The sequence below is a fragment of the Oryx dammah genome, unplaced genomic scaffold, assembly GCF_014754425.2.
Source record: "Oryx dammah isolate SB20612 unplaced genomic scaffold, SCBI_Odam_1.1 HiC_scaffold_3, whole genome shotgun sequence".
In the NCBI taxonomy this organism is placed as follows: Eukaryota; Metazoa; Chordata; class Mammalia; order Artiodactyla; family Bovidae; genus Oryx; species Oryx dammah.
Window position 1 is genome coordinate 88,052,957 of NW_024070187.1, and position 27,137 is coordinate 88,080,093.

General features: G+C 39.4%; 2 protein-coding genes and 1 long non-coding RNA gene across 3 annotated transcripts in view; 2 read left to right on the plus strand and 1 right to left on the minus strand.

Moving 5' to 3' along the window:
* Nucleotides 1-24,758, minus strand: part of LOC120861439 — a 154,890-nt gene extending 130,132 nt beyond the window's left edge. The window contains exon 1 of the long non-coding RNA XR_005720540.1: nucleotides 24,524-24,758. This is a non-coding gene — a long non-coding RNA (uncharacterized LOC120861439). The remainder of the gene's footprint in view (nucleotides 1-24,523) is intronic.
* On the plus strand, nucleotides 12,372-14,395 carry LOC120861435 (growth-regulated protein homolog gamma-like). The gene is made up of 4 exons (XM_040237060.1): nucleotides 12,372-12,527; nucleotides 12,625-12,748; nucleotides 12,858-12,941; nucleotides 13,719-14,395. The coding sequence occupies exons 1-4, from the start codon at nucleotides 12,440-12,442 to the stop codon at nucleotides 13,732-13,734; spliced, it is 312 nt and encodes a 103-aa protein (XP_040092994.1). The 5' UTR covers nucleotides 12,372-12,439; the 3' UTR covers nucleotides 13,735-14,395.
* Nucleotides 24,634-26,828, plus strand: LOC120861437 (growth-regulated alpha protein-like). Its single transcript, XM_040237063.1, has 4 exons — nucleotides 24,634-24,842; nucleotides 24,926-25,049; nucleotides 25,162-25,245; nucleotides 26,096-26,828. The coding sequence occupies exons 1-4, from the start codon at nucleotides 24,755-24,757 to the stop codon at nucleotides 26,109-26,111; spliced, it is 312 nt and encodes a 103-aa protein (XP_040092997.1). The 5' UTR covers nucleotides 24,634-24,754; the 3' UTR covers nucleotides 26,112-26,828.
* Nucleotides 26,829-27,137: the final 309 nt, after the last annotated feature.

The following is a 27,137-nucleotide window of genomic DNA, read 5'->3' on the forward strand; positions in this document are numbered from 1 at the left end:
TAGTATAATGGGCTGAATCAGACATTTAGCAGAGATATTTTGATAAAAATAAAGAATATCAAGTTGGAATACAAGTACTTCAACTGATTTTTTTTTTAATTTAACACGTTAGAGAGTGGAGTGCATGTGGTAGGATCTTCTGGTTTTGCGTCTTTTCTTTATTTCCTTTCTTATGCTTGCCACAAACAATTTCCCTAGTTTGAGCCAACAGCCCAGAAGAAACAAAACAAATTTTGCTCCATGTTAACGTTTATTTTAGATTAACTCCAGTGAGAACATTGTGAAGCTGTCACCCTTATCTGTAAAAGCATCAGAAGCAGGCGTTCTTGTCAGGAAAAGCACAGGCTGTACGGTAATTTAATGGAGATACCCATTGTACAAACTTGTAGGGAGTGATGAAATCAAAATGGCATGACTTCAATTTTTTTTTTTCTGCCTACCTAGAAATTCTCAGCAGGTGATGTCTACAATCTAGGAACTTATAACACGGTCACAACTTTGATCAATAAAACAAAATCATCAAAAGAGTATTTTTGCTTGTGGAAATTCTTTTTCTACATTCAAGGGTTTAATTTCACATAGTTACCCATGTACTTTTGAAAAAAATTTTCACAAGATAATACTTTATTTGTGATATATTACAGTATATTTTCTTTTTATTCTATCTATTATATATTAAAATAATAGTTACAACCCACAAACTTGATTATATGACCTACTAATGCATCACAACCTGTAGTTTTTTTTTTTTTTACAACCTGTAGTTTAACAGCATTGTTTTAGTCTCCTATGACAACCAAGCTTAGACAGTCTATGATAGAGTCTAATCCTTATTAACACCTTCCAAGATACTTGGAGAATTAGTAGAGATAGTTTGCTTAGACCAGCTAGGCCCTTCACACACCCACCTGTCATCCACCTTCGGTGTAATTATCAGATCCTTTAATCTGACTTCCCTGGTGGCTCAGACAGTAAAGCATCTGTCTACAATGTGAGAGACCTGGGTTCGATCCCTGGGTTGGGAAGATTCCCTGGAGAAGGAAATGGCAACCCACTCCAGTACTCTTGCCTTGAAAATCCCATGGACGGAGGAGCTTGGTGCAGGCTACTATCCATGGGGTCGCAAACAGTCGGACACGACTGAGCGACTTCATGCACTTAATCTGATTATCAGTGTAGGAGGTCTTTGAGATTTCCATGGAATGAAGTGTTTAGAGCTGAGTTGGCACAAGCCAGGGGATCTCTGGGCTGTTGACACTCTGGGGCCTAGAAGCTGTCATTACTCATACATTTTCATTTGATTCCTAGGGCAAACTAAATTGAAAAAAATTTTTTAATGCATTATTTCCTAGGAGGGCTTAAAAAATGAAGTGCACTCAGTAGACTTAAGATTTATATGCTGTCTTTCTTCCCTGTCTTTCCTTCCTTATCCAGAGAAAGACTTGACTTTGAGCCAATGGGCTTCTGAATTAGTCTTCAGTTTTAATTTTAACTCTGCCTTTAAGATCATTTGTGCCACTTTCTTTATTGATAAAATGAGAATAATGATATCAACTTGATAGCATTCTTGAAATTATGAAAATGATATTATGTAAAGTTCAGGTACTGCATCTGACATAGAGTTGGGACCTAATAAATTTTACTCTTCTTTTCCTTTTGTTTCTTACATTTAGAACCTGTATTATTTCCAAACAGTCCAATCCCTGAGCTAACAAGCAACCCACTAAGCACACCACAGATAAGCAAGAATTTTTCTTTGGTAGAACTGCATTCCAAAGCTTGGGTGTTACGGTCAATAAAGAAAAGTTTAGCACACTGAATATAAGCTGCATTTCCCCCAAAATGAAATTGAAAAGTCTATTAAGTCTGCCAACCACCAAGTTTATAAGACTATAAAGTATATCTGGTAATTGAGAAGCTATCTTTACTTTTTTTTACCTTTTTTCTTCAGTGGAGAAAAACATGAAATAAGCATAATATGTAACCATATCAATTATTTATTAGTTCATTGAGTCAGACACAACAAAGAGATTGCACCTGTGTCCAGTTTTTATAGAGGACAGGAAAGCTTGAAGCCAAAGGGGTCACCAACCACAAATTGAGTGAGAACTATCAAGTCTTAATTATCAACAGCCTCAGCTAATCTTTATGCTGTGCTCAGTTGTTTAGTCGTGTCCACTCTTTGCAACTCCATGGACTGTGGCCGACCAGGCTCCTCTGTCCATGGCATTCTCCAGGTAAGAATACTGGAGCAGGTTGCCATTTCCTTCTCCAAGGTATCTTCCCAACTTAGGGATCAAACCCGTGTCTCCTATATTGGCAGGCAGATTCTTTACCACTGCACCACCTGAGAATCCCTAATCTAATTTCTACTCTGTAATTTTAAAGGACAGTTTCCCAACCTCCATCGGCTGCTATTCTAAATTCTATTGTCATTATTTCTTTGTCCTTCCCATCTCTTCCTCTAGAGAAGAAAACTTTGTCCTTCCTAGTAGAGCTACATTCCAAGAAAACGTTAGCCACAGTAAATGCTAAAAAATGTGGTTAATGTTTTTGGTAAGTTACTGGCATAAGCAACTCAACCAACCAAAAATTAATTAAGAAAAGTAATGCCAATCAATACCTAACATGGTTTTCAACTGTATTAAAATAATTTACAAATATTATAGTCCCCCACCAGGTCATTACCATCAACAGTGTTTCTAGTCTTTATTTTCAGTTTGAAGTATGCCCAAGAACTTTCAGGGTCATGCCAACATTTTCCCTCATCTATCCATCCACACCCTCAATCACAGTCACAAAGTATCACAACATGTGCTCAAGAAATAATATTTAATTGCATAGATACATATTTAGATAAAGTGTATCACATGAGATACATAACCGAGGCATCCTGTCTCCCTTTTCTTCCAAATGTCCCACCCACCTGTCCTAACTGAATCTCATGGTTCTTTAATCTCCTCTACATCAGAACCTTCAAATGACACACTATCTTGGTCACTCCCAAGCAGAACCTCACCTTTGACATTATTCTCTTTAGAATGGAGCAATGAGATTATAGACACTTTCCAAGACTAAATTTTTGTCCAAACTCTCCTACTTTCAAACATACATCGAACATACCCAACATTCCCCAGGGACCTGAAAGTCCCTCAGAGATTATCCGCCCCACCCCACCCCCACCATTTTTCAGTCTATCATACCTTATCCTCCTTCCTGCACTTTCCATCTCAGCCTGGACTCTGTGGTTAGTCATTTCTGCAAATTAAGGTCTTCATGGTTTACACTGGACTAACCCCATGGTCTTGCTCAGTTTTACTATTTATCTTTGTCCCTGAGTTACATGAAGAAATGAAATCATGTGTGTTGGTATCAGTGTACTTTAATGCTTTTTAGTCCTAAGTGATCTTTCCCTGATATTTTACAGTTCTTTTGTTCATTAAGATCAACTACCTTGGTACTTTTAGTAGCTGTTGTTCCAAATCCTCACCATTTCCCTCAAACACCCAGCCCTGTCCTTAGCCCTGACGACTCAGTGCCTGCTTTGTCCCACTTTATTGTGATGACCCCTAAACATATCTCCCTTCATCCTCAAAATCTCTCTGTGCCTTCACCTTTTCTCCTACTTCCTTGATATTGAGAAACAATTACTCCACCCTGAACCCATTTGCTAAATACAGTCAATAAAACTGATTGCTTAATCTCAACTAAATATAAATTCATGCATGATATTTTCTTTTGGCTTTTAAAAGCTATTCTTAATTTAAGCCATTTCATTATTTTTCTTTATTTAACAATATTTTATTTTACTTTCAAGCACATTTTGCAAATGTGAATTTAATTGATTTTCATAATAATCCTATGAACTATTTTCAGCACTTAAAAGAAGTAAAAATGTTTAGGTTAGCTATGAAGTGAAGTGAAGTGAAGTCGTTCAGTCATGTCCGACTCTTTGCGACCCCATAGACTGCAGCGTTCCAGGCTCCTCTGTCCATGGGATTTTCCAGGCAACAGTACTGCAGTGGATAGGTTGGCTATAAGCTGGTGGAATGCAGAATGGACAAAAAATAAAGCAGATACAAAAAAAAAAGGCTGCAATGAAAGATCACATGGTGTAGGAAAAACATGGGATAAACTCCATTCCAGCCCCAAATAATAAATCTTGCTATTTCCTGTCCTGAACATCTATCAGCTTCCTTACTGGCCTTCTGTAAGTACCAGATAAATGCTAATGCCGTCACCATCTCCTCATGCAGAGCTTTTATCTTGCGTTGTTTGTTTGATAAGACTTTGATTACTTATAACACATGCTGTGTGTGTCTCTATTAAAAAAATCTATGTACAAATGGACAGAGTCAAGAGGAATAAAAACAAAAATGAAAGTATTTCTGGTGCAAAATATGCGGAATATAGTAAAAAAAAAAATAACTGGAAAATACACTATGGACAACATTAAAAAATCAAGTTCGTGATTCTTTATTCTAATTCTTCTAGGTAAAACTTGTGACACTATGTGTGTGATAATTTCATTTGTGGTTTATACACTTATCTATGTACAGTTCAGTTCAGTTCAGTCGCTCAGTCGTATCCGACTCTTTGTGACCCCATGAATCGCAGCATGCCAGGCCTCCCTGTCCATCACCAACTCCCGGAGTTCACTCAGACTCACGTCCATCGAGTCAGTGATGCCATCCAGCCATCTCATCCTCTGTCGTCCCCTTCTCCTCCTGCCCCTGATCCCTCCCAGCATCAGAGTCTTTTCCAAAGAGTCAACTCTTCGCATGAGGTGGCCAAAGTACTGGAGTTTCAGCTTTAGCATCAGTCCTTCCAAAGAAATCCCAGGGCTGATCTCCTTCAGAATGGACTGGTTGGATCTCCTTGCACTCCAAGGGACTCTCAAGAGTCTTCTCCAACACCACAGTTCGAAAGCATCAATTCTTCGGCTCTCTGCCTTCTTCACAGTCCAACTCTCACATCCATACATGACCACAGGAAAAATCATAGCCTTGACTAGACAGACCTTAGTCAGCAAAGTAATGTCTCTGCTTTTGAATATGCTATCTAGGTTGGTCATAACTTTTCTTCCAAGGAGTAAGCGTCCTTTAATTTCATGGCTGCAATCACCATCTACAGTGATTTTGGAGCCCCCCAAAATAAAGTCTGACACTGTTTCCACTGTTTCCCCATCTATTTCCCATGAAGTGATGGGACCGGATACCATGATCTTCGTTTTCTGAATGTTGAGTTTTAAGCCAACTTTTTAACTCTCCACTTTCACTTTCATCAAGAGGCTTTTGAGCTCCTCTTCACTTTCTGCCATAAGGGTGGTGTCATCTGCATATCTGAGGTTATTGATATTTCTCCCGGCAGTCTTGATTCCAGCTTGTATTTCTTCCAGCCCAGCGTTTCTCATGATGTACTCTGTATATAAGTTAAATAAGCAGGGTGACAATATACGGCCTTGACATACTCCTTTTCCTATTTGGAACCAGTCTGTTGTTCCATGTCCAGTTCTAACTGTTGCTTCCTGGCCTGCATACAGATTTCTCAAGAGGCAGGTCAGGTGGTCTGGGATTCCCATCTCTTTCAGAATTTTCCAGTTTATTGTGATTCACACAGTCAAAGGCTTTGGCTCATTTGTATATACGTGTGGGCTTCCCAGGTGGCACTAGTGGTAAAGAACCCACTTGCCAATGCAGGTAGATGTAAGAGATGCGGGTTCCATCCCTGGGTCAGGAAGATCCCCTGGAGAAGGAAATGGCAACCCACTACAGTATTCTGGCCTGGAGAATCCCATGGACAGAGGAGCCTGGCAGGCTGCACTCCCTAGGGTTGCACAGAGTCAGACACGACTAAAGCGACTTAGCACACCCAATTATATATATATGTATGTATACTCATCTTTAATACATATATATACATATACACAAACACATATATATACATATATATTTATACACAAACACATATATGGCATCACTGACTAAATGGACATGAATTTGTGCAAACTCCAGGAAATAGTGGAAGACAATAGAAACTGGTGTGCAGCAGCCCATGAGGTCACAAAGAGTTGGACATGACTTGGTGATTGAACAACAACACTCATCTATTGACTTCCTAAATTTTGCTTCCGTGAAACCATAGTCATCATGGTTTTATTCTCCAAAAAAAATTTTATAGCATAAACTATGTATTTCCATGGAGATGTTTCCCCTTTCCCTGTGTTGAGTTCCCTTTTTAAAACTTGTCATAGCACCGTTTCTTCATATTGCTTTATATGATCATGGTGGCATTTATTTAATAGAGGCTTCTTCCATAAACATTATAAACAATTTTAATAAAATAAAGATGAAAAACTAACTTGAAGCAATTTCTTAAAATCTTTTTGAAATTGCCCAAAGCCAATGTTTTTAAAGTTGATTTAGTGTAATTTGGGGCTTCCCTAGTGGCTCAGATGGTAAAGCGTCTGTCTGCAGTGCAGGAGACCAGGGTTCGATCTCTGGGTTGGGAAGATTCCCTGGAGAAGGAAATGGCAGCCCACTCCAGTATTCTTGCCTGGAAAATCCCATGGACTGCGGAGCCTGGTAGGCTACCATCCATGGGGTCGCAAAGAGTCAGACACGACTGAGTGACTTCACTTTCACTCACTTTCAGTGTAACTTGAAATGATTTGAAATCATTGCAAATTGCTCAACTCATCCAAGGCTTTACTACAGATACAACAGAAGTTACCTAATATACAGAGGGGAGTATACTGGATAGATATTAAGGAATGTCAATTTAAGAGTTGACAATGTCAGGTTAAGAGTTTGGAGTCTATCCAGTTTTGCATCTCTTGTAAATCATGTCCTAACATGTTATACACAGTAAGGAGTTAATAAAAGTCTCCATTTTTTTTTTGTTTTATCCTGAGCCTTTTATTTAATCTGACCTTCCCTTATATACTTCATACTTGGGAAATTTGTGCACATAGGTCAAGGAAACACTTTGAGATGGACTGAAAAGCATTCTAATGGAATTAGAATTAACACCTGCACTGGTTTCTGAGTAACAGGTGGGGGCTACACATAGCCTTCAATGACTAGATTTTGCCTCCCTCTCTCCTCTCTCCCTGACTCACAGATTAAACTCCAGATATACGAATTGCTGTCTGTTCCAAGTAGGCATGATACTCATTCTAACGTCAATGCTTTTGTACATTTGACATCACCTTCTGGAATGTTTCCCCTATCCTTTGATCTCCTGATTCACATGAGAAAATTTCATCCATCATTTATGACTCAACTCAATAAGTACCTTCCCTACACATAAGCTGCTCTGAAGTTCTTCTCTGAGAATTTGGCCCACCCTCTTCAGAAACAAGACTAGGTATCCCACCTCTAGGCACCTACCATATTCTAGGCATACTTTTCATGTGATGTACTAGAGTACTTCATAATTGTCTGTATATAAATCTGCTTCTCTTATTAGACTAAAAGTTTTGTGATAATGGAATCAATCTTATTTTTTTTTAATATTCCTTGAAGCTAACATGTTTCCAAACTCATAAATGTTAAGTTTAAAGTGAATAGATGGAGAGAAAAAGGGAAGGAAGGATTTAAATAGTGAAGAATTCAGTCTGTTAAAAAGATAACTTTAGAAGAAGCATGAAAGATGGAGGTATTTTTCAGGACTCTTTACCTGCATGTGGTGTAATCACAACCCAAACTGGCTAAACAAGGGAAGAGAATCTATTGTATATGACAGTGAAAGTCAACAGATTTGTTGTTGTTTTTCAGTGGCTCAGTCATGTCTGACTCTTTGTGATCCCATTAACTGCAGCATGCCAGGCTCCTCTGTCCATCACTATCTCCCTGAGTTTGCTCAAACTCATGCCCATAAAGGATTAGGTAGGATAAAGCTAGACTCAAGTTCACAAACAGCATCTCCAATAATCTTGTCTGTGTAAGCTATGTCTGTGCTTTTCCTCTGTGACATTATATTCTCAGGCAAGCATTCCCTAAGTCATGGCAAGATGGCAGATTTCCATCTTACCAGTTTAGCAATCCCAGCTAGAAACAAGAGCCTCTCAGAGCCTCTTAATTCCCTATGCTCCTGCACAATTGCCATTGTCTTATTGGCCAACCTTAACTCATTGGCTCCATTGTGAACCCATGTAGACGTGGGCGAGGACATAGGTAGGAAGCAGGGAGCAACAGTGTCCTTGGGTCACAAACTGTCTGTCTTCAGAACTGAAGTCGCTTTAATCACATGGACTGCCAAGGACAGAGGTAGGGATTTCCAAAGGAAAACCAAGGTTCTGTTTTAAGAAGAAAGAAGGTGAATTCTCTGGTGATCCAGTGATTAGGACTACACACTTTTACTGTCCAGAGTGTCAGATCGAGAGAGAAGTTAAGGTCCCCACTGCACCTGTGTGAACCCCTTCCCCCCCCCCAAAAAAAAAAAAACAAAGAAAAGAAGAAATGTGGGTGCCAATCAGGAGACAGGTAGAGAAAGCAGTAGACGTACTCATAGTAGAGCTCAGAAGGGGAGGTTAACACTTTTGTTCAACTGAGCATTCTTAGAAGGATGGGAGATCTTGGGATCTAGTAACTTGTTCAGTCATCTTCATTTTCTCCCTTAAGTATAGAACTGTTCTACACAAACCATAGCTGTGAGGAAATGGGAATGGTAGCAGTGGCAGTTATGCCAACAGAGCTCTCAAGGTGAGCTAGGACACAGCAGAGCCAATGAGCAAGGTCAGTGTTCAGCACGGAACAGCGACCTTACACTCTGCAGGCATGTTACCTTGTATTAATCAAATCTCAAAGATACCCTTACAATTACAGAATAGAATGGAATTTAGGAAATTGAGCTTCTATTTTAGAGATGACTCCACTGAATTCATGATTGCATTGATTTATGGCTTGTGCATATAAAAGTGCCATTCAGGACACACTAAAAACAAGAAATAATTTGCTTATCCTGATGAACTTCATATCACTGATGCTTTTAAAATTTTCTAAAACTAACTGTGGGGCTGACCTGAATTAAATAATGGAAAGCAGTACGTTATTAAAGGAAAAACAATCCTTTTTTATTCCTTCCTGAAAGTAAATGATTTTAATTTAACAAGTTCCAGAGGTCATGTTACAGATAATTCTACAGATAAAGAGTTGATTCTTGACGTGTCTCATCCTTTTGGCTGCTGTTGTAAGTAAGCTGAAATTCTACTCTTCCTTGGTATTTACTCAGGTCACTACTTTGGGCTGGGTCTGGGAACCATTACAGCTAATACTTTTCATTGTTTGAGCAACTAACTGTTAATGCCCAAGGCAGATAGACAGTCATTTCTTAAATATTTTCTCATAAATGAATTGGTAAATTTTTTTTACTCTTATTCCTATTATCTGAGAAGTAACTGAAAGCAACCAGTGGATTTTAAAAATCTATTCCAAGATTCTCAAAGAATATGAGTGCATTCCCCCTTACAAAATTTCTAAATGCTAAAAAATTTAAAGATAAGATATGTTTCTCTGAAATATACATAATATATATATATATTCTCTTTACAACATAGGTTGTTGTGTTTATTGTTTTTTAGTTGCTCAATCATCTCTGACTCTTTGCAACACCATGGACTGTAGCCCACCAGGCTCTTCTGTCCATGGGATTCTCCAGGCAAGAATATTGGGGTGGATCACCATGTTGTATTTATGCAAATAACTTAATCAGGTCAGGCTGCTATAACAGAATGTCATACACCGAGTGAGTGAGTGAAAGTCACTCAGTCGTGTCTGACTCATTGTGACCACATGGACTGTATAGTCCATAGACTGAATTCTCCAGGCCAGAATACTGAAGTGGGTACCCTTTCCCTTCTCCTGGGTTGACTAGGCTTAAATAACAAGCATGAATCTCTTGATGAAGGTAAAAAAGGAGAGTGAAAAAGGTGCTTTAAAACTCAACATACAAAAAACTAACATCATGGCATCCAGTCCCATTAACTTATGTCAAATAAAAGGGGGAAAAATGGAAACAATAGCAGGTGACTGCAACCATGAAGTTAAAAGACACTTGCTCCTTGGAAGAAAAGCTATGACAAATCTAGATAGCATATTAAAAAGCAGAGACATCACTTTGCCGACAAAGTCCGTACAGTCAAAGCTATGATTTTTCCAGGAGTCATGTACAGATGAGAGAGTTGGACCGTAAGCAAAGACTTAGCACTGAAGAATTGATACTTTCAAACTGCGGTGCTAAAAAAGACTCTTGAGAGTCCCTTGGATGCAAGGAGATCCAACCAGTCCATCCTAAGGGAGATCAGTCCTGAGTGTTCATTGGAAGGACTGATGCTGAAGCTGAAGCTCCAATACTTTGGCCACCTGATAGAAGGAGCTGACTCATTGGGAAAGATCCTGATGCTGGGAAAGACTGAAGGCAGGAGGAGAAGGGGACGACAGAGGATGAGATGGTTGGATAGCATCATTGATTCAATGGACAGAAGTTTGAGCAAACTCCAGATATAGTGAAGGACAGGAAAGCCTGGCATGCTGCAGTCCATGGGGTCGCAAAGAGTCAGCCACAACTTAGGGACTGAATAACAACAAATTTCTCACATTTCTGGAGACTGGGAAGCAAGATCAAAGTGTCTGCAGATTTGATATCTGGTGAGAATCTTCTTCTGGTTTGCAGGTAGTGAACTTACCTTGCTTTATTCTAACATCACTGAGAGAGACGACCTTTTGCTATAAAGGCACTAATCCTACTGTGATGACCCCATCCTGATGACCTCAAATAAACCTAATCACCAAAAGGCTCCATGGTCATATACCATCTCAGTGAGGTATAGGGCTTCAACATAGGAATTTTTGGATGGCACTAACATTTAATGCATAACAGTAAGTTTGTAAACACTTCTATTTTATTTAGCAAATATTTATATAGCACTTAATATGTGCTACTCTTTGGACACTACTGAGCACACACTCTTGTAGAAATGTTAACACATATCATATTCATAATAATTCTGTGAGGCAGACACTATCATTAGCTTGCTTTAACAGAGGAAGAGCAAGAACAGGGACAGATTAAATAAATTGCCCATGATCCCATGGTCACGTGGCAGGTAAATGTGCAGTTGAAATTTCAGCCTTGACAACCTGATTGACAAAATCCCTCTGTTCCTGAGGCAGACCCTCTTCCTCCGCTCCCCAATCCTTCTCACAGCATCCACAGAACATCACACACATCCCCAAAGTCCTTATCTACTCTGGAGGGTCAACTTAGACCAACTACAGTTTAATCCAAAAAGGGATATTGAAACTGATGCTGAAAGTGAGAAGGCCTCAGTTACATAGAATTTGAAATGTAAGTACATTAATAGTTGATTCCCAGGAGGAATTAGTTCAAAGAAATAGGCAAATTCAAATAACATGGAGTAAAATGTACCAGTAATCTAGTATTTGTGTCCAAAGCCATATCTGTTTGCTGTTTAAAGTCAGGAATCTTAGGCACTCACTTTCTGATCTTAAGATCTTTTCTGCCCACAGACAGGCCTAGGAAAGGTGAAGGGACCTCCTGAGCCCAACGTGGCCCTTTATAATACCTGATATCTGCGGTGAGTGAAAACACAGCCTTCTGTATAACAAAAAGTGGTGCTCTTGGAATCACTAAGTTCCAGAATTTCGAAGAGAGGACAGATAACAGATTACAACACAGTATCCTAAAATAAACAGGGAATCAACCCATTTAACGGTCAGGTCCCTGGCCCTCGCCCCCAGTCCATATCTCAAAACAAAACAAAACGAAACAAAACAAAACAAAACAAAACAGTGGCACTAGTGTGATTTATTTTTGATCCTCGAACATCAGGAATTAGACAAAGGTTCTTACATATAAACTAAGATGACATGTTATTTTAAACAGTGCATTTATTTCAGGGATTCATAAAGTCTACAAAATGCAAATTAAAGAAAAAGAGGAAAGATAGACAAAACAAACAAACAAAGGCTGCCATTCTAGCCTCAACTCGTTCAATCTCCAAAACAGAAGTGCATTTGAAAGAAATTAACTCCCCCCTAAGCTGCGGTTCAGTCCCTATACTAGTCTAATTAGTCTAACAACGCCCGCGGACAACCAGGGGTGTCCGGGCGCCCACGGCGCCCTTCTCGACCTTAGGTAGCCCCAGCCTGGCGGCCACTCATTCCCCCCGTGGGAATTTGGGCACAAAGAGACACCCCGCGTGCGTGGACTCCCCGGGAGGCAGGCGGGGCCAAGCGTTCCTTCCGGACGCGGGAATGACCCGCGCGTCCGGGAATTTCCCGGGCCCGGGGCTGCCAACTCCCGCCCCAACCATGGATAAAAGGGCTTCGCTCGGCTCCGAGAGCCACAGAGCCCGCTCAGCCAGCGCTCCCGCCAGCCTTCCCGCCGCAGACACAGACCCTCCGAGCTGAGACCCATGGCCCGAGCCGCGACCGCCGCTCCCCGGCTCCTCCGCGCCGCGATGCTGCTCCTGCTCCTGGTGGCCGCCGGCCGGCGCGCAGCAGGTGAGACCCGGCGCCCGGGATCCCCTGGGCGGGACGGGGACGGGGACGGGTGGGTACCCCTGGGGACAGCCCCTAACCTACTCTGTCCTTCCCGCAGGGGCGCCCGTGGTCAATGAACTGCGCTGCCATTGCCTGCAGACTTTGCAGGGGATTCACCTCAAGAACATCCAGAGCGTGAAGGTGACGCCCCCGGGGCCCCACTGCGGCCAAACCGAAGTCATGTAAGTAGAGACATTGTTGTTGTCCTTATCACCCCGGCCGTCCGGAAGCCCCAACCTAGACTTACAGCCCGACCTCCGGCCTCACGTGGATTCTCCCTTCTCTCTGCAGAGCCACTCTTAAGAATGGTCAGGAAGCTTGTCTCAACCCTGAAGCTCCCATGGTTAAGAAAATCATCAATAAGATGCTAAACAAGTAAGTCATGGATTTTATTCCTACTTGCAACTAGAGCCATTGCTCTCATCTGGCATCTACTTCCTGAAAATAGTATTTGATAAACCCACAGTTTAGTTGTAGGACTAAAAACCATTATTTCCCATTAAATTTGATCTGCTCTAGTGTCCGAAGGCTATTTCCAGCTCCCTCTGTCCTGATCCTCCTCTCCATCCCCATTCAAATGAGCCTGTATGTTCCAAAAAGATTAAGTAGGGCTTTCCTGGTGGCTCAGAAGGTAAAGAATTCACTTGCACTGCAGGCGACCCAGGTTCAACCCTTGAGTCAGGAAGATCCCCTGGAGAAGGGAATGGCTACCCACTCCAATCTTCTTGACTGGAGAATTCCATGGACAGAGGAGCCTGGTGGCCTACAGTCCATAGGGTCACAAAGAATCAGACACAACTGAGCGATTTCAAAAGATTAAGTAAATTTAACCAGAAATGGTCATATGCTTCCAACCCATTAAAGAACAGATGTTGTTTACCTCCATTCCTCAATGGTTTCTACCTGAAAAATGGAGACCCAGGTTTCCGGCAACCGGAAGCTAAGAAACTTAGCAGTGAAGAGCAGGACTTTGCAGTGAAAGCTCCCCGAGTTCTAGGATGCCTGTGAAAGTTTTCTAATACCTTTTAGCAGAAACCTTTTCTGAGTGTGGAGCTGGGCCAGGGTCTGCATGCAGAAGTCCCTCCAGCCTTGGGGCCTGCACAAGAGTAGCTTTCCTCAGCACCTGTAACCCTAACTCTTTTCTCATTGCAGGGGCAGCACCAACTGACCTAGAGGGAAGTAAGAAATTCATTGGTGACAGTTCCTGAAAAGTGGTCTCTGCTGTTACAGGAACTGAAAATGAAGAAGAGAATGGCTGGTTTCCAGGGACAACTAGAAAGGACTTGATGTGCTGGATTATTTTATGAGTTCTATTTATTTATATATGTATTTATTTTTCACAGCTGGTATTTTAGTCTTTTACATGTTAGTGTTTAAAGATGTGATTATGTTAAATCAAACATAACCCAGTCCTGATTATTATTTAATATGAAGATGATGAGTTTTAAATGTTTTATTCAACTGATATTTATTGGAAGCCCATAAAGTGCCAGGCTCTGTGAGAAAGGTGGAGGCGGTGAGTGGGAGAGGGAAGTTCTTACAATCAGACAGTGAAATCACTATTAGAATCAGGGAAAGTATGTGCATTTCTATTTCTGTACTTTTTTTTTTTAAGAATGTCAGTTGTTATTTATTGAAATGATTTCATATTATGTGGTCAACATTTTAATGTTGAAATTTCCTTTGGACATTTTATGTCTTGCTTGTAAGGCATAATGCCTTGTTTAACGTTTACTATGTGGTGTTTCTCTTTGTTTTGGAACAAAGAAGTTAAAACTACTGTTACATTTTTTAAATGGCATGAAAATAAAAGTTTTGCAAAAAACAAATAACATGATTAAGTTTTGTTTTATTCTTCTTGATCTTTAGTTCCTACTGGGTGCTCAAGGTATTATACACTTAGGCTTAGGTTGTACCTAACTTTATGCCAACTCCTGGCTGTTATTCCCTTATTTTTCTCTAACTTGAGAAGGAATATTTGATATACTACCCTCCTCAACCACTTTGAGAATTCTAGTTTTATAAAAAAAAATTCCTATTTTTTTCACACTGACCAATTTGTTATTCAAAATTAGTTCTTTATAAACTGTTGAATTTTTATTAATATTTTAATAAGGGCTCCTATTAAATTGTTTTGATAAATGGTTTTCAAACAGCTATGCCATTCTTTTCCTTTTAATGAAGCTGGGAGAAAAAGATAGAAAAGTAGATTATTCCTAAGAACAAGAGCAGTTTGTGTTGTTTAAAATGACAATAATAATGGTCAGTAGAAATAAATATATACTGTACAGTAAAATATATGACAAAAGTAACACAAATGATAGGTAGGGAGATAAATAGGTTTATAATACAATGTATTATACAATATAATACATTGTTAGAGAAAGCTTTAAAAAATTGCAATGTGGCAAGAATATAGTAATTTTTAGGAAAACCAATAAAAAGAAAATGCTAAATTTTAGATTTAAAAATCTAAAACGGGACAAAAATGGAATAAAAGGAAATACCTGTATAATACAAAATTAGACAAAAATTAAAGAATAAAAAGGAACAAAACAGATGGCACAGGGAGAAATGGCTTCCTTTTGGAAGGATTTCTAATAATATAAGTAGAGCCTCTTGAAGGTGGGGTTTAATTCCAACTTTCTCACACACACCTGAGTTTGGGCTGGACTTGGTGACTTTACTTCCAAAAAAGAGGTAGGGAAAAAGGAAAAACAATAAACTTACAGTAGAGAATCTGTCACTTAACCAAGTGATTAAGGTTATTATCACCACTTGATATCACTTGATATCATGTGACTATCATGTACTCATATGATGTGATGAGGACACTTTATCTTCATGATATTCTTACCCCAAATCAATAATCCCAGTGTAATCATCAGAAAATCATCCTAAAAATCCACATGGAGGAACATTCTACAAAATAACTCATGAGCATGCTTTAAAACTGTCAAATTCATGAAAGACAAAACTGAGAATCTGTCACCGCTCTAAGGAGACAAAAGACACATGACTTAATGCCATGTGGTATGCTGGATTGGATCCAGGAATAGAAAAAAGACTTTAATGGAAAGTGGTGAGACCCAAATGGAGGCTGGAGTTTAGTTAACAGCAATGTGCCAATGCTAATTTTTTAGTTTTGACAAGTGATTATAAATATGTAGGTTATCAACAAGAGGAGATACTGGGCCAGGGTCCACAGCAACTCCCTGTGCTGTGTTATACAAGTGTTTAGCAAATCTAAAATTATTCTGGGGCTTTCCTGGTGGCTCAGTGGTAAAGAACATGTTTGCCAATACAGGAGACATGGTTTTGATCCCTGGTCCAAGAAGATCCCACATGCCACAGAGCAAGCAAACCCATGCTCAACAATTACTGAGCCTGTGTTCTCCAGCCTGGGAGCCGCAGCGACAAACTCCATGCTGCAACTTCTGAAACCTGCTCAGCATAGGGCCTGTGCTCCGAAACAAGAGAAGCCACTACAAAGAAAAGCCCGTGCACTGTGACTAGAGAGTAACCCCGCTCTCTGCAACCAGAGAGAAGACTGAGCAGAAATGAAGACCTAGCACAGCCAAAAAAAAAAGTAAATTAATTAACTTTAAAAATTATTCCAAATTGAAAGTCCATTTTTCAAAAGATAAGACATTAAATCCAAATATATTAGAAATTATAGTATATTGAAATGGGATGAAAACTCAAAAGTCAAAGACCATCAGGCTGTGTAATTAAGACAAAAAGAATCAATGTTGCTTAAAAAAGGCACACTTTAAACATTAGGACCTAGATCATTTGAAATGAAAAGAATTAAAACATGATATCATGCAAAAAACAATTGAAAGAAATCTGGCATGGATAAATGGATGTATTAATTACTTATTAATTTATTATTAGTATAAATTATTGATATACTTGTCAATGGTTGATATATTGTGCATGCATGCTAAGAGACTTCTGTCATCTCTTTACAACTCGTTGTGAGCCTATGGACTTTAGCCCGCCAGGCTCCTCTGGGATTCTCCAGGCAAGAATACTGAAGTGGGTTGCCAGGCCCTCCTCCAGGGGATCTTCCTGACCCAGGGATTGAACTTGCATCTCTTACTTCTTCTGCATTGGCCAGTGGGTCCTGTACCACTAGCACCACCTGGGAAGACCCTGATTGATATATTAGTTACAACCAAATAATATGTTAAGACTTGAGAGATAAAGAAGGCTGATTTAAAATAAAAAAGTGGCAATTTTACAAGGGACAAAAATACTTAGCGAACTTAATAACATTATCAAAATATATAAAGCAAAATGGAGAGAAACTAAAAGGTGCAATATATGAAACCACAGTCACAGTTAAAGGTTCTAACAAACTTCTCTCAATACTTAATAGACAAAGCAGTAAAGAATCAGTAACAGTATAGAAGAGTTAAACAACATGACCAACCAATCTGGCTTGAAAAAACACATGGGCATGCTTCACCTAACAACTGCATAAATCACGTTTGGTTTTCCAGCACACAGATGACATTTTCTAAAAGAGATTATATATGAGTCATAAAGAATGTATCAGCAAATTTTAAAACCTTGAAAAGTTACAGAGGATATTCTCTGATCATCAAGATTTTTATGATGATTATAACTTTCCTAGCTGAAATATGTAATAACACTGTGCGTGATATGTTTGCTGTGATTTATAACTCATCTCTCAACTTCCTAAATTTTGCTTCCACAATACAGAAAGCATCAAAACAAGAGTCATCATGCTGCTTTCATGCCCATTATAGCCAAGAATGATAAAAAATATTTCCACAGAGATATTTCCTCACTTCCTATATCTATTTCTTGACATATTCTTTGGTAATTTTGGCATTTCTGTATTTCTTTGGCTTATACATATGTGATGTACTTTAATTACCTCTGCAAAAGTTTAAAAAACAATCTTAAAAAAATGGAAAGTCAAAGTTTACACTGAAATCTATTCTTTAGAAGACTTGGAATAATGCCCAAACTTAACATATTACTTGGTATTCAGAGATAATTGAAATGAATTTAAATATTGAGAGATTTTGAAGTTGTCAGGCTGTCTTTACGACAGGAACAGAAGGTAAGACTAACTCTATTGCAGAAGAAAGTACGCATGAAGAACTTTATGTTTCAGCTTTTTCCACTACATATCTTTTGCAAAACTGACCACAATCTCTTGCATCAATATATTGTATGTGCTTTATAAATGCCCTTTGACTTAATATTTCTGACCTAAAACTGATAGATTGTCGGATATTTCTCCAGTAAGATGGGTTTATTCAAGACCAAGAAAGAATTGCAATTTGAAGTCTGCAGCCATGGCAAGCTCCATCCAAGTCCCCAAGCGGTAAGGGAAGAAGAACATTTTTATAGAAAGGAACAAGGAGTTGGGAGGGCTACAGTAAATAAAAAGTCCATGGATTTTCATTGAGTCTTTGCAAGGAAAGGAGTCTTCCTCCTGCTGGGCTCAGTTCTTGTCCCAGAGTGTGAGAGCTCCCCCTTCTGGTCATTCTGTTCTATTTGGGTTTCTATGAAGTTTCTGCTTATTATTATTATTGTTAGTTTTACAATATCTACCACCCTTCCTTTTCTGCACACACTGTGAATCTTAGGTTACCCTAGCCTTTCCTCCTCCCCATGGTAGACAGCCGATAAAGGTCACAATGTAGTCTGTGCTAGAAGGCTATAGAAACACCTTGAGGTGAGACTTCCCAATGGAGGTAACATCCAAACTGGGTCTTGATGGAGAAGCAGGATCCTATGAGCACAAGGCCTCCAATGTCCCAGCCCTGCCACCTCCTCCAGCCTCTTCCCCCCTCTTCCTGCTCACAGAGTGAGCTCTAAATGCAAGACACTTGCTCTCTCAGTACTCACATGCTCTTTTCAATAACCATGCCTTTGCCCACTTGATCCTCTCCTGGAATGTTTTCCACCCCTCTGTGTTCCCCATTTACTTGGAAAGCCCCTTAAGATTCACATGAGTGAGCACTTCTTTCAGGAAAACTTGTCTGACAACTCTCATAAACCCTCTATAAGAGTTGCAGTAAGTCTCCCTTCTCATTCCCAATACCTTGGGAATGGTTTGCCATGGTAGCTTTTCAGAAACTTTTCTTTTTTACATTCATTTCCTACTGCATTGAGGGTTAGATGGTAGCAGAGTCTCTTATTCCTCTTTATATCCCCAGCACCAAACTTCATTCCCACCTTATAAAAGCTGAAAAAATAACCATTGAAAATGAAGAAACAAATGGAGAAAGGCATTAAATTTGAGTTGAAACACCCTCCTTTTTCATAAGATAATTCTAGCAGTAAGTAGAGTCAGTAACAAAAAACCTAATTCGAATTGGGTTAATGAAGAGGGACTCATTTGACCTATGAAACTAAAAGACTGATGAGTAGATGCAGTAAAGCTCAGTTCAAAACTTCAGAACAGTCTCACTCTGGATCAGGCTGCTTTTCTCTGTGCTGGCTTAATTTTAGGCAAGCTCTTCTCAAGTGCAGGTGAAGTTTTAAATTTCTGTTCTACTAGATATAACCCAACAGGAAGCAAGGGCTTTTTAATTTGTTTTTCTGAGCATTTCTTGACAAAAAGACTCCAGGGATTTTTTTCTGACTTGGCTAGGCTTAGGTCACTCATTCACTCCTGCACCTATAGAATGGCTTGTGGTTGGACCCAGACTGGAAGGACTGACCAGCATCACCTTCAGCCCTCACTTCACTCCTGGAGCTTTAAAGCAGGGTCACTCTACCTGAGCTACCCAGATTGGGAGAAAGAAAAGATGGTTCCCACAGGAAAACCAAGGTTTTCCTCCACCAAAACCTCCTCCAGAAGCAGGAGGAAAGGACTCAAGGCAGGCAGAAAGGACAAATAAACTAGAGACTGGACCAGGGGCATGACCCTGACCCTGGATGAATGCTCTGGACTGAAGTAGTGGATGGATCCAGGCATTTATTGCTTCTAACACCTTCATTCTTCTCTCTGTGCCAGAATCATTCTACCCAAAGTAATCATTGTGGCAAGACAGGGGTGGCAATTGTGGGCACAACTTCCCAAGGCCAGCATGAGGAGAGCAGCAGGGCACAGACCATTCCTGAAGCTCCATCATCTGGGAATACAGCACCAACTCTGGACTTTTTTAAAAAAAAATCTTTATTTATTTGGCTGCACCAGGCTTAAGGTGCTGCATGTGGGATCTAGTTCCCTGACCAGGTACTGAACCCAGGCCCCCTGCATTGGGAGCCCGGAGTGTTAACCACTGGACCACCAGGGAAGTCCCACAACTCTGGATTTTAAAGGCAGATTAGATAATGTCAATCAAATCTTCATAATGCTGTAAATATGGTAGCTCAAAATGAAATTTAGCTACTAATTCTTTTAATATAGGGTTGGCTCTATACTTTTAAAACTGGTGATTGCCTTAGTTGAAAGTTTGTGTATATACATTTGCCATTCAGCTCATAAAATGAGTAATTAGTTAGGGAAGATGTTTTTTAAAACAAGAAGGGAAGAACTGGGTTACTTTAGTAGGTTTCAGAATACTATTGCTTTTTATTTTTTAATTTTTTTCTTTTGTTTTTGGCCATGTTGTGAGGCTTGCAGAATCTTTTTTCCCCAACCAGTGATGGAACTCAGACCCTCCATAGTGAAAGTGTGGACCACTAGACCATCAGGGAATTCTCACATTATTGCATTTTAAATGATCTGAAAAATAATATAGTGCCACTAAGGATTAGATTTTGAGAACTAATATATTAAAGTAGAAAAAATCTTTTGCACTTTATTTTGTAAGAAATAAATGCTCATTAAGCAATGTTTATTAAGACAACATACAAATTCTTAGGCATAAAGTTGAAGATAATTCTACAAATACAATGCTGCTTCTTGATATGGTTTATCCTTCTGGCTACTACAGTGTTTTGATTCTCTATTCATTCACCCTGAGTATTGGCTTATGCCAATACTTTGGTTTGGATCTGGAAAGCATTAGAGCAAACATTCTCTGGTTTCTTAAGTTATAAAAAGAATAAATGTCTGGGTAGTCTCCAATTAATACTGAAGGCAAAATATTTTAGATAATAAAATATGACAAAGTACTCAAACAAAGTCAGTAGAAAACTGTGATCCTTACTTCAGCAAATAAGAGCTGATGGTATTGCTCAGTTCTCTTCTGGGAAACTCTCAGGGGAGAGTCGTTATTCTTGACCTGATTTTTGAGTTGAAGTCCACTGATTTGGAAAATCAAATCGCTAGATGAATAGATATGGATTTTATTAAATTCAAGTATATAATATTCATGACACAAAAGAAAATTCTTGTTGTCAGTGAAATAAAACACTGGAGGCTCAAGTAGTTGGCTATTTTCAAGTTTCAGGAAAAGCGAAGTTGAACTATTCAACCATGAGAATAACAAAACAAACTGCTCTTGTGAAGTTAACTGTCATTTGTTTCAGGAAAAATAAGTAATTTTTTATTGTGGAGTGGCTAAAGCTACACTACCTGAAGCTCAAATTCTGAATTATCTTAACTCTGAGATCTTGGCAACCTATTAATAGTTTCCCTGTGGGGGAAAAATTGTGAAGAAAATAAACTGGTGGCTATTTCATGAGGCAGTTAAGACTAAGTGGGTTTTACATATATGTAAAAGATTTAGAATATTGCCTATTACATCAAAGTGTTATTTATGATAGCACTTCATGTTTACTTAGCATCTCATAAACACATAAAACATGTCAGTTGCTAGGGTGTTGAAGAAAAAAGGAAAGATCTGCAAAAGTTTGTTTCTTGAACAGAAGTTTAAAAGTCTTAATAACAATCTCATGTTTTCTGTCCCAGCTTTTTTCTGTAATAAGCAGATATACATTTTAATCAGAAAAATAAAATCAAATTTTTTAACTTTTAAAGAATAGATATTATGTCTCTGAGCCACTGATTATCTCAAGAACACCTAATAGAGTTGACCCTTGAAAACATGGGGGTTACGGGTACAGTTGAAAATCCAAGTATAAGTTTTAACTTTCCAAAAACTTAACTGCTAATCACCTACTGTTGACTGGAAGCCTTACCAATGGCATAAACAGTCAATTAATACGTATTTCATTTAGTCACTAAATTGTGTCTGACTCTTGAGACCTCATGGACTGTAGCCCACCAGGCTCCTCGTCTGTGGGGATTTTCCAGGCAAGAATACTGGAGTGGGTGGCTATTTCCTTCTCCAGAGGATCTTGCCAACTCAGGGAGAGAACCCGAATCTCCTGTGTCGGAGGGAGGACTCTTTATATCACTGAGTCACCAGAGAAGCCCATATGTATTATACACTTTATTCTTAAAATAAAGTAAGCTACAGTAAAGAAAATTAGGGCACTTTTATTAGGAAAATTTTAACAAAGAGAAAACACATCTACATTACTGTACTGTATTTATTGATACTTTAAGTTTGTCATATGTTTATAAGATGAATCATCTGTCAGTATCTCCATCAACATTGTCTTATTTAATACAAAACACTGTAGATGTTATATGTACTAATAACATGACTCATCAAAAATGAAAGATAATGTAAAATTCATATTTAATTACAGATATAATGATTAATGCATTGATAACAAGGAAGCAATATGATTGCTTTGTGGTAGCTTAGTATAAATGATACAATTGCTTCACAGTAGCTTAGCCTATATTCTAATGAATGAACCACTATAAAAACCTTATGGCCAACAGTATTACAGTCATATTCATAACATAGAATTAGAAACATGGTTACATTTAAAAAAAAATTTACCTGTGATGATAGTTTCTCCAATTGTGAAATAGAGAAGCATACATAAAACAGGAAGAAAGCTACCACATTAATTTTATATTAAATATCACTCACCTTATATCTATGTAAGAACAGACTAGTATTTACATGGATTCTATCCATTCATGACATAGCAACTTTTTCCTAGGTATTTTTTTGACATTTCTAGGCTACATGGTTAGTCTGCAAGTTTTTTTTTTTCAAATTGCCACAAATCTCCAAAATTTTTTTCAATATGTTTATTGAAACAAGTCTGTGTATAAGTGGACCTATGCAGTTTGAGCCCACGTTGTCCAAGTGTTAAGTGCTGTTGTTGTTCGGTTGCTGTCATGTCTGACTCTTTGCAACCCCATGGACTGCAGCATGCCACCCTTCCCTGTCCTTCACTATCCCTGAGTTTGCACAAACTCATGTTCACTGAGTCGTGTCCAGTATATTTCCAATTAAGAATCCCAGAAAAATGAAAATAACAACAGTATCTAGGCAAATTCTCAATTATTGCTAAGTGACTCATATTTAATAAGCTTTAGGTCATCTTTCATTCACTACTCTTTTTTTTTAAATTAAATTTCCTGTTCTTTGTCTCAGGACTATACTGACAAAAAAATGTAAAGACAAATCTTTATTATAGTCTAGCTGTTCTTAATCTTTTCTAATAATCAAAATGAGAGATCTTCACTTTTATTCACATTTTGTAGTTGAAATGACTAAAACTAGAATTATAAGATTACTCAACAAACTAGATAACAAAAAATGTACTCTATTTTCTCTTAAAAATATGCAAACATTTTATGTTGGAAGAGTTTTTATTTTTATTTATTTATTTTTTTCAATAATTCTTTTCTCTTTGTGCAAAGATTTTATCCTCAGATTAATTTCAGCTTAGTAATATGGAAAAAGCAATTTCTATTTTAGTTTTTTAAAAATTATTTATAGCATTTAGTATGTACAGGTGTTTTCAAATGCTAATACATTTATTCAGGTAACGCTGGTTAAAGTAGATATTACAGTTCATCTCTATTTTACAGATGAGAAACTAAGGCACCGACAATTAAATGCCATGGATCAATATTTCCGAGAGCTGAAATTCCTACTTTGCAACCTCCAACAGAGACCTGCTCTGTGTCTTTATCCACCCTTCCAACCTCCCCTCCCCTCTCTTGCTTACCACTGGGTATCCCCACACTTTTAACAGATCTGCATCCAGAATCACTCCTAAACCATCTGAAACCTACCTGAGCATAATCCAACAAAGGACATTAAAACTAAGGGTGAAAAATAAACTACACAATTATGATGTCTTCAATCAACTGCTTGAAGTGTCTTTTTAGAAATCAGTACAAATAAAATATGACAACAGTTATTTCTCTGGAAGGAAACCAAATCACTGGAAGCAGAAAAGTCCATATAAGATGAAGATAAAATGAGATTTGTGACCATCAGACAAGGAAATGGTATGACATTCATGATTTTAGCTCTTAGATACTTCACAGGAACACCTGTTTTTTTTGGTTAGAAGAGTGAAGGGTGCTACCCTCACTACTGGCACTAGGCATTCCTCGCCCCCCAAACCCACACTCCAATTCCTGTGACTTATTTTGTTTTTGAACAAAACTAGAAACTGAACCGGGACACACCTTTCTCTCCCTGGAATAGGTCCAAATGACCACTTGTCCCTTAGTTCACGGATTAATCAACACACTCTAGGCAAAAAAAGCTGGTATTCATGAATCTACTCGAGGTCTGGAAGTTCCAGAATTTCACCGGGGAAGGAAGCTTTGTAGGATTGCGACACTTAAGTTGCAATGTAAACACAAAATTAAACTTCTGATACTGGTCATCCCCTCACTACTGCGGGGTAATATGACACGAGGTGTGATTTATTTGTGCTAGTAAAATACCGGGAAGTAAGAGAACATTCTCATGCATAATTTGAGATGACCTGTGCTTTAACAGTGTATTTATGCAGATATGGATAAAATCATCAAGTCCCAAGATACTTAAGTGTAAGTAACATGTGGAAAATCAGTTCTCTTTGCGTCCCTCCTCTCTGGCTTCAATTCCCTCAATCTTAATAACTAACGTTTGTCATTATGCCTGTCTCCTCTAAGATGTGACAAGACTTCTTGCAAGGCGACTCACCCTCCGGTGGGGATTTGAGTACGAGAATGACACTCCGAGTGCGCAGATTACGCGTGAGGCGGGCGGGGCCCCCTTCCTTCCGGACAGGGAATTTCCCTGGCCCCGGGGCTGGCAACTCCCTTCTGATCAGGATAAAAGGGGTTCACTCGGCTCGGGGAGCCACAGAGTCCGCTCAGCCAGCGCTCCCGCCAGCCTTCCCGCCGCAGACACAGACCCTCCGAGCTGAGACCCATGGCCCGAGCCGCGAACCCCGCCCCCCGGCTCCTCGGCGCCGCGATGCTGCTCCTGCTCCTGGTGGCCGCCGGCCGGCGCGCAGCAGGTGAGACCCGGATCCCCAGGGCGGGACGGGGACGGGTGGGTGCCCATGAGGACAGTCCGTAACCCACGCTGTCCTTCCCGCAGGGGCGCCCGTGGTCAACGAACTGCGCTGCCAGTGCCTGCAGACCTTGCAGGGGATTCACCTCAAGAACATCCAGAGCGTGAAGGTGACGCCCCCGGGGCCCCACTGCGACCAAACCGAAGTCATGTAGGTGTCACCTCTGCTGCTGTCCTCGTCATCACGGCCCACCGTGCCGATGCCCCACCCCATCCCGCCAATGCGCCCCCCACCTCACGTAGATTCTGCCTTCTCTCTGCAGAGCCGCTCTCAAGACTGGTCAGGAAGTGTGTCTCAACCCCGCCGCCCCCATGGTTAAGAAAATCATCGATAAGATGCTAAACCAGTGAGTTGTGGTTTTTATTCATCGTCTGACTAGAGTCATTCTGCCTGCTGAAAGTTATGTCAGAGAAACCTAGGATTAAGCTGAAAGAATGAAAAAAAAATCATTATTTCAGAATTAAATTTGCCATTAGGGTCATTAATCTGCTCTGGTGTCAGATGGACACTTCCAGTGCCTCCTGGCCTGCTCGCTCTTGAAGTGTGGGTAAATGTATGTTTCTAAAAGATGAAGCCCCAGGGATTGAATCCCTGTCTCCTATATTGTAGGCAGATTCTTTACCATCTGAGCCACCAAGGAGCCCAAAAGGTGAAGCAGAGTTAGCCAAGGATGCTAAAATGCTTCCTATCTGTTCAGGAACAAATACTCTTTACCTCGAGTGTTTCATGGACTTCAGACCTGAGAGGTAAAACTCTTGGGTTTGGGTCATATGGAACTCAGGCTTGGTGGTGAAGCCAGGGACTTTTCAGGGAACGTCCCTCCCCCTGGCCTCTGCCAACACAGTGCAAGTCTAGATTCCACCCTTTACTATTCCTGTAACCCCAGGGAAAGTACTTAATCTCTTTAAATCTCAATAACATGGGGAATAATAGTAATAGGTATTTAATGGAGTTTGCCATGAGGCTTAAGTGATGTCATGCATGTACTTTTTTTAGCTCAAGGTGGCATTATGTTCTCGCTTTTTGAAAATAGTAAGATTGCTAGCACAGACTCCATGTTTCTGATTAAATAGCATTTAGGAGCCTGGCATTTTCTGTCATACAGTGCAGCAATGGTCTAGGTAGCAACCACATAGTGCAGGGCTGTGAGGTCAGTTTTTGGAGTCCTACTAACAGTAACCATTTTCTCATTGCAGGGCTAGTGCCAGCTGATCAAGAGAGATGGAAGGAGCTTCTTGACTATTGCAGCAGCCTCAGTGCAATTGAAGTAAAAGAAGGGAAACAAATGGCTCCCGCGGCCATCTGGACTGTGTTTAATGTATTTGGCTGTTTCTTATCAGAGTTCTATTTATTTACGTCTGTATTTATTTATTTATTTTTCAAAGCCTGTGTATTGATATTCTAATATTTAAAAGTGTGAATGTGTTTGGCACTTCTCCATACTGTTAGTTTCAAAGTTTATTTTTATGTTAACTCAAAGTTAGTTCAATCCTGACTGTTTAATTTGCAGATGATGTGTTTTAAGTGTTCTTCACTTATTAAACTATTTTTGGGGAGAGGGTATTCCACACTGTACTATCCAATATAGTAAAGGCTAGAGACAGTAGTGGAGGGTTCAAGCAAACAGATCACGATCACTGTTAATGTAGGGAATGTGTGTGTACGTTTACTTTTGGTAGAGAAATTGTCAGTTGTTATTTATTAAAACATTTCACAGTCTGTAGTCAACATTTCTGATGTTGAACCTTTACAAATGACAATGATCTAAATATCCCTTGGACATTTTGTGTCTTCCTTGTAAGGCATAATGCCTTGTTTAGTGTGAGTTATCTAAATGTTTCTCTATGTCTTGGAATAGAGAAGTTTAAGTATTTATTGATGTATTTTTATAAATAACATGAAAATAAAGCTTTTTACACAAATTTCTTACTTAAGTTTCTTTTTTATTTCTTGACCTCTTTTATCCTCCCTCTTGAATACCCAGCACTTGGGTTTTCTATTGCTGTTGTAACAAATTATTACAAATTCAGTAGTTTAAAAGAATATTCTTATTCTTTTACAATTCTGGAAGTCAGAAGACCAAAATTAGTTCCACTGGACTAAGGCCAAGGTGTCTGCATTGCTGCCTCATTCTGGAGGCACTAGGGGAAAATCCATCCCCTTGGTCTTTTTAGCTTCCAGAGGTCATCTGTGTTTTGTAGCTTATGATCATCTTCCTGTATCTTAAAGCCATCAACA

Bases quoted from the DNA above. Each gene is read 5' to 3' on its own strand.
- LOC120861435 (XM_040237060.1), top strand. From the start codon at position 12,440: ATGGCCCGAGCCGCGACCGCCGCTCCCCGGCTCCTCCGCGCCGCGATG. The intron at 12,528-12,624 runs GTGAGACCCGGC...TCCTTCCCGCAG, and splicing joins CGCCGGCCGGCGCGCAGCAG to GGGCGCCCGTGGTCAATGAA. The intron at 12,749-12,857 runs GTAAGTAGAGAC...TTCTCTCTGCAG, and splicing joins TGCGGCCAAACCGAAGTCAT to AGCCACTCTTAAGAATGGTC.
- LOC120861437 (XM_040237063.1), top strand. From the start codon at position 24,755: ATGGCCCGAGCCGCGAACCCCGCCCCCCGGCTCCTCGGCGCCGCGATG. The intron at 24,843-24,925 runs GTGAGACCCGGA...TCCTTCCCGCAG, and splicing joins CGCCGGCCGGCGCGCAGCAG to GGGCGCCCGTGGTCAACGAA. The intron at 25,050-25,161 runs GTAGGTGTCACC...TTCTCTCTGCAG, and splicing joins TGCGACCAAACCGAAGTCAT to AGCCGCTCTCAAGACTGGTC.